Source organism: Sinocyclocheilus rhinocerous, unplaced genomic scaffold (assembly GCF_001515625.1).
Source record: "Sinocyclocheilus rhinocerous isolate Xijiao unplaced genomic scaffold, SAMN03320098_v1.1 scaffold4684, whole genome shotgun sequence".
In the NCBI taxonomy this organism is placed as follows: Eukaryota; Metazoa; Chordata; class Actinopteri; order Cypriniformes; family Cyprinidae; genus Sinocyclocheilus; species Sinocyclocheilus rhinocerous.
Genome location: NW_015661982.1, coordinates 205,964 through 213,337, shown reverse-complemented (window position 1 = coordinate 213,337; position 7,374 = coordinate 205,964). Strand labels below are relative to the sequence as shown.

General features: G+C 35.8%; 1 protein-coding gene across 1 annotated transcript; it reads right to left on the bottom strand.

Annotated features, from left to right (window-relative positions):
• Nucleotides 1-1,088: 1,088 nt before the first annotated feature.
• On the bottom strand, nucleotides 1,089-7,170 carry LOC107726982 (myozenin-1-like). Its single transcript, XM_016536695.1, has 6 exons — nucleotides 6,966-7,170; nucleotides 5,522-5,618; nucleotides 3,689-3,876; nucleotides 3,226-3,460; nucleotides 1,471-1,651; nucleotides 1,089-1,345 (listed from the first exon to the last, which is right to left on the bottom strand). Exons 2-6 carry the CDS (start codon nucleotides 5,607-5,609, stop codon nucleotides 1,111-1,113), a joined length of 927 nt encoding a protein of 308 aa, XP_016392181.1. The 5' UTR covers nucleotides 5,610-5,618; nucleotides 6,966-7,170; the 3' UTR covers nucleotides 1,089-1,110.
• Between the last annotated feature and the right edge of the window lie 204 nt (nucleotides 7,171-7,374).

Sequence of the window (7,374 nt, the reverse complement as noted above, 5' to 3'; positions counted from 1 at the left end):
TACATGTTCAGTAGATTTGAGTCACATTAATTCAGTTACTGCTCCAACTGATATATTGAATTTATTTCATTTTTTTAATTATTATTTTATATATTTATTTTAATGGTTTAAAGAGAACTGGTTCATGCAAGTCATTTGTTCAAGAATTTAACACTTGCATTACGCATTTTTCATTCACTAAAAAGAACCGGCTCATAAAAGTGATCATGAAAGTCCTTGTGAAATATTGCATACAACCTGCTGGCTGCAGTTAGTATTAGTGCCATAAAACACAGGCAAATATACTTATGACCCACTTTCTCCTTCCCAATTTAATTATAGTAACAAATGACACAGTATATTCACAAAAGACAGCAACAGAAATATAAGCAATCAATCATTTATTAAAGAATGGGCATGTAGTGGTGTGAAGACAGTAGTTTAGAGTTTTATTTTTGAGTTTTTGCATTCATGTTTGTGAAGACATGGATGCCAGTAATATTTTAAAATGCATAATGTGCTCATATTACATGTAATAATAGTAATCTATTACAGCAGAGACAACAATACTGTGTAAGATGTTCCACAACCTTATTATAATCATAAGTACATGATGGTCATGACTATAATCAGTATTTTACTCATGTAAATGACACTATAATGAAATGTTAAAGTGGGACATTAGCTTATTTAAAGGGAGGTTGCAGATTGTGCAGTCAAAAACTGTTTACCTTTTTTAAGTGACAGAAAAAAAGCAGCGCGTGCCAAGCAGTCCATCACTGCGAATGCTAACTGGACATTGTTGCAAAATGCACATTATGCTCATTTGTTCACTTCTAAAATGCAACATGCTGACAAAATAACAAGCGAATCAAAACTTCAGTCTCCACCTGACACATGACCTAAAATTCCTCCACAAATACATATGTATTTATTTTTTTAAAGCTCACACTGAGAGGCAGATTTAGATTCAAAGTTACATGTACAGTGAGAGGTTTGCCATTCACATTTTACATGTCCTCCTGATGGACTGTTGAATTGTGGCTGTGTGCATAGGTGTGTCTGGTTAATAGAGTGCAGCGTAATTAGGACAGGCATTATTATTATTATTATTTTTTTAGAGTTGTAGATTCACAGGTCATCAGTCTCCCCATCAAATGGTATAGTATCCAACTCCATGTGAATGCTGCCTGGTTCAGCGCTACCCCCCCAGCCGATGGGTGTGCGGTTAAAGGAGGGCCGTGAGCCGATATCATGTTGGTACACCACTGCAGGTTCAGGCTCCTCAGTGGCCACCTCGATGTCTGGCAGCTGGAAGGTCATCAGCTGAGAGGCCTTCTCAAAACCTCCAAAAGGCATAGCGCTCCTAGAAAGAGAGAGACCAATTAAAGGCAAAAAGGAAACCATAGGTTTGAAAAAGTACAATTGTTGCATGCACAGGAAAAGAGGAGAGGCAGATTGCCCAGCCTGTATGAAGAAATGCAACTGCACCTGTTGAAGCACTTATAATTGCACAGCTCCTTTTGAGAGCAGGGTCCAGGCATTTGAGTCTTCATTGTTGCTAGAAGTTCTTCATTGCCCTTCATAGCCCGTTCCCAAGGGGAAACGTATGTCTTCACACATGCGGCCCTCTTTTTTGCCTTTTCCAAAGCAGCCTTAGAACTTTCCTCACCTATAGAGAAATATAAACTGATTCAAACTAATTGCATTCCATTAGTAAAAGGGTTCCATTAGTTAAAGGCATGGTTCACCCAAAAATTAAAAATCTGTCTTATCATTTACTCACCCTCATTTCATTCCAATCCTTTATGACTGGTTTTGTCCATACAATGAAAGTCAACAGAGTCCAAAAAATGGACAATCATTGGGGAAAAAAACAAACAAACAAGATTGTAATGACATGAATGTGAGTATTTAAATTAATGGGAAAACTGTCCCTTTAACAAAAGTTTAATTTAGTATTGTTTATACACTATTAGAATTTTCATTGCCTTTTATTTGTGTATTGTATGTTTTCATTTTAGTTTAATTTTTTTGTTATGTGCTTTTGCCATTTTTTTATACATTTTTGTTGTTTTTCAACTTTACTATTTAGATTTCATTTCGTTTTTATTTCAGTTTTAGTTCAGTTTAGTTCATCTTAAATATGTTGAATTAATATTATTATTAGTATTATTTATTTACAGTGGTGGCCAAAATTATTAGAACACTAGTATTTTCCCCAGCTACAAAATGGTTTGAAGTCAGTTATTTCTATCTTTTGCTGTAGTGTGTCAGTAGGAAATATCAGTGTACATTTCCAAACATTCATTTTGCCAGTAATTGTAATAATCCAGTGAGATCTTTGTTTGCACAAGGAGTCTGACAACAGCCTGTGCTCCACACAGAGAGAGATCTGATCTCTTCATGAAGAAACAGAACAAACTGAGACAGACTAAATCCAGAAGAACTGTGGCAATGTCTCCAAGATGCTTCAAGAGACCTACCTGCAAATCTACCTGAAAAAACTGTGCACAAGTGCACCTGGACAAAAGCTGCTTTAAACACAAAGGATGGTCACACCAAATGTTGATTCCATTTAGTTAATAGAAGTTAATTGGTCAAGAAAATCTATTTATGACATTATTTTTGACAGCATCCTCATTTTACAGCATTTTTACACAAGTGCCTAAAACTTTTAACAGCAATGTAGCTTTGCTTGAAGCATCTTGGAAGCGTTGCCACAGTTCTTCTGGATTTAGTTTTCATTAATATTTTGAAATTGCTTTTATTTTATGTTTGTTTATTTTAATTTTAGTTTCATTTTTAGAAATTTTGTAATATGTTTGTCATTTTTTATTAGTTTTTGATGTTTTTAAATATTTCTATATAGGTTTCATTCATTTTTATTTTGGTTTTAATTTTAATTTTACTGCTTCAACTTGAACTTATTTCAGTTGCCAAAGAAACATTTCGAATTTTCTAATAGTTTAAGTTTTTTCTGTTTTTATTACACTGTAAAAAAAAAAATCATAGTTTTGACAGATTTTTTTTCAGGTGTTTTATCTGTATTTTGAATTTTGCACTTCTTTATATTGTGTTTTACGGTTAACAGTAATGTCCATAAAATGAATGCATAATGCTCTCATGTCAGATATGTATGTATGTACCAGGAGCACCTTAAAAAAACCACAACAAATTCCTCATGTGTTTGCACACACCTGGCGAATAAAGCTAATTCTGATTCTGATCTGGGTTCCTACTCACTCTGTGAGGCATCTCCTGACACACCATCCTTTCCCCCTGCTCCTCCTGCCACTCCAGCGAGCCCACCTGCTTGTAGCCCACCCTCTAATCCCTTTCCATAGCTTCCGGGTTTAGGAGGAGGCACTGGTGCTTGACCGCCCCCACCAGCCTGGCCAGTCATATGTCCACCAATCAGGCGGCCACCAACATCCATCATCTGGCCCCCCAGGCTGGGCACGAACTTCTGGAGGTTATCCTTTACACAGAGTAACATAATAATTGGAAGAGTTTTGAAATCAGCATTCAAATCATGTTTGGAATGTTACATTTAAATAAGAAATAAGAACTTGACCAGAATAAAGAATCAGAATAGGATGAATGGAGAACACTGGAAGATTCCACTGAGATTTAGGAATAATGACAATTTAATGCAAATAATCTTACAACAAATTCACAGATGTTGATAGCTCTTAGCCTGCCTTACCATGGACTCACTACTGAAGAGGTCAGGATTGTTCTCATAGATGAACTTCTCCACACGAATCTGCCTCATCTTGAACATCTTGGAGCCTTTGTTCTTCTGAAGGGATAGTTCCTCCAGCATGATATCCTTGGGTGTCCTGATCTTTTTCCCCAGGTCAAACTCTGAGGCCTCAGGCTCTGATTCATACTCTAGAAAACAAAAAAAGAGACATTATTCACTACTATGCTAGTTTAATGTTTATATATCATCAATCAGTTTTCAGCTTGAAGGTATCTGGCAAACTAGTAAATGTAATATATTAACATAAAGTGCAATCAGCATTGCAATACTCTGTTGGTTCACTTGTATTTTAACTGTGCATGGTATTATCAGACTATGCTTGGAAAGAAAAAAATGTCTCAGATTCTCTAGTATCAAGTGTCGTCATTCATATTTATACAGATGTATCTTTTTTTCCTGCATTGTAATCATAACAGTTACTAAATAGCTATTAGTCATCCTACCACCCACTGTTTGTGCTGGAAAAACAGACGCAGTTCCTTGGAAATGTTCGTAATGGTATTAATATAAACAATAAAATCATTTAAACTTTATCAAGTCTATTCCTCCTTTAGATTTAACATCCCTGCACGGAATAAGAAACAGTTTCCTCATATCAAAATAATGTTTTCGAAGGAAAAACATATAAACACGTATCAGGTTTGCAAGAATCTCTCAATTCTTCCACAACAACAATTTTTCACACACATTCAAAAGCATGAAAAAAGAACATATCAATTAGACTTAATTTCCGCTGAAGACACTTATGTAATGTTCTTTCAGTGGAGTAAATTTCCCATGATTATAATGATGAAAGGGAGGGAGAGGTGCTCCGGTAATAATCAGAGACACAGCTGACATTTCAGCTATGAAATCGGCAAGATGCATGTTGTTGCTGACATATTACTCCTCATTAAAACATATTAAATCCAGATGCATGAAACCTTAGTGACAGGCCCTGAAATGAAGATAATGTTCCCAACAAACAGTGACACTGCCAACACAGGCGATTGAGCAGGTTGTATACTGTCTGTGTTGTATACTGTCTTTAATGACATCTTTCAAAGAAGACATCTTCTCACCTGTCAAGAAGGCTAAACAAACACACTCTTTAATTATATAAAAAATACCTGTTATGTAATCCCAGACCACAATATCATAGAAACATACAGTATATTATTATTAAATATTATTGCAATCTAAAAGCATATTATTTTGGAAAATAATATCATTTTTAAATTTTATTATGCTGATTTTGAAACATTTCTTACTATTATCAATGCTGAAAACACTTGTGTTGCTTAAAACATATAAACATTTTGTAGAAACTGTGAAACATTACCATTTCAAAAGTTTGGTTTAAATAAGATTTAAAAAAAGAAAAAATAATATTTTTATTCTGCAAAGATGCATTAAATTGATCAAAAGAGATTTATAATGTTAGAAATGTTTCAAATAAATACTGTTCTTTTGAACTTTTTATTTATCAAAGAATCCTGAAAAAAGTCTGTTTCCACAAAAAATATTAAGCAGCAACACTGATAACAATAATTACCATTATTCATAACTGATGCTAGTTGAGCACCAAATCAGCATATTAGAATGATTTCTAAAGGACCATGTGCACAGTTAATTCAAATTGTACTGTAATTCCCTTTCATTACTTTATAACCATAGCTTCCCTGACAATCAATCAGTTATCTCAGGTGACATTTTTTGACCTGTCTCATATGTTTATGTATGGAATGATTATGCAACAAATCAAGCATAAAGCTGAAGTTGTGGGTGTTTTACCATCTTGGGTTATGTGTGACAGGTCAGTGATGATCTTGGAGGGCTTTTTCCTCTTGTTGGGTGGTGCTGGTGTTCCTGACAGAGGCATGATTCCAGACTGGGAAAACAGAGATCAGAGTAGATTTGATTATATACTAAAATGTATTTATGTCTTGTCATTTTGCAGTAGTTTGGAGTAGTTTCTGTTTGAAAGTAAATGAACAGGTATAATTTTTTGTGGTGTAAGCAAAGTCTGCAGATCATGCTGTTAGTCCCTGAGGAATAATACATTTAGAACAGACACTTGCTGAGTGTGGATATGAATGACCTCACGTTCCTCAGATTCCAAGGACAAGCACATGTATGAAGACACACATATAATTCACCACAGTGTTTGATTTGTTTGGGGTGTTTTTTTTAACAGTTTCCAGATATAATTAGTATAAGCCTAAGCCTTACAGAAAAGCAAACTCTAGAATCACAGAAGAAATGAAAAGAAAAGAAAAACTTACGATTTATGAGGTTGGGTCATTCCTACTAATTTTTTTAATCAAAACCCATTAATTAATACTCTTTTTCTTTTAACTTTTAACTTTTAACTTGGTTTGTCTCACTCAAAAACATTCCATCCAAATTTCACAAATCTATTTACAGATTTTAAACAAACACTGAAAAATATCCAGCTTTAGCTCTTTATTTAATTTTCATGTTCCATTTTTCTTCATGGCATAGTTTTAAAAAACTGAAGTTATAATTAATACGGTTTAGGCAATTTTTTCTTTTGAAGTCTGGACATGGGGGTCCAGTTAAATTGCAGTTTAGGCCTATCTTTTCATTTTTATTTCATTCGCTTTCCTGCACACAGTGCATCTGCTATTTTTTAGGCTCTGTTAATGGCAAACACTGCGTTGACTTGACTGTAACTCAATACAGTATGGCTATTTTTAAAGCAAGACCTTTTAGTGGCAAGTCATGGCATTGGTTTTTATTGTCAGATACTCAGGATTGGTCACAAACATACACGCATAAACACACGTACACTGTTACTTAATGCATTGTAGAAATCGGAAATCTCCCTCAAACTGAAACGACGCCATGGATTGATGTGCGGTGAGACGAGGGGGCGCACTGACCCACCCTGTAAAATAACCACGAGCTGGGGTCCACCAGCTGGACAGTACTGGCTTTGCATTCCACATAAAATCATCAGCCGGGTTGGGTGGGAGTGTTTAGCACATTCCTACTTTCTGGCAGCAAAAAGACGTCGGAGCATTTGAACTTGATTATTCCAATCAATCCAAACTTAAAATGAGAATGTGCCAATCAGTGCTTGCAAACTTTTAGAGTGGGTATCGCACCAGCAACAGGAGTTACAGCTGGTCATGTTTTCATTGCCGTCATGCTGTTAGTTGAACGGTGTGTGCGATTAGTAAAGTGACAGAACAAAATCACATAATTCACTTACCAAGGCTCTAGACTGCTTACAGGAAGTGGCCTCAAAGGTACAGTGATAATAGGAAAAGGTTTGTTGCTAAGAAGTTTACCAATTCCAGGGTAGCCTACCTTTGACCTGTGGCTGGACCAAGAACCCAAGGCGTGCAAAATCCAGTTGGGACTTGGATGGCAGATCTTCATGGGGGGAGGGAGAGTCCGGGTATGAAGGTGGGGTTGGGGGGCAGGGCATTTGGTCTGCACAGCACTTTGCTGATGGGAATATCAAGAGACTAATATCTTTCTTGCAGATGCTTCATTGGCTAAATATAGAGAGAAGGAGAGAGACCGGCTGATTGCACATAGTTATCAAATAACTTCACAGGGCGAAAGGGTTGTGGTAGATTTGCACTTTTCTTCTTTCGTTAATCACCTTCCACTTG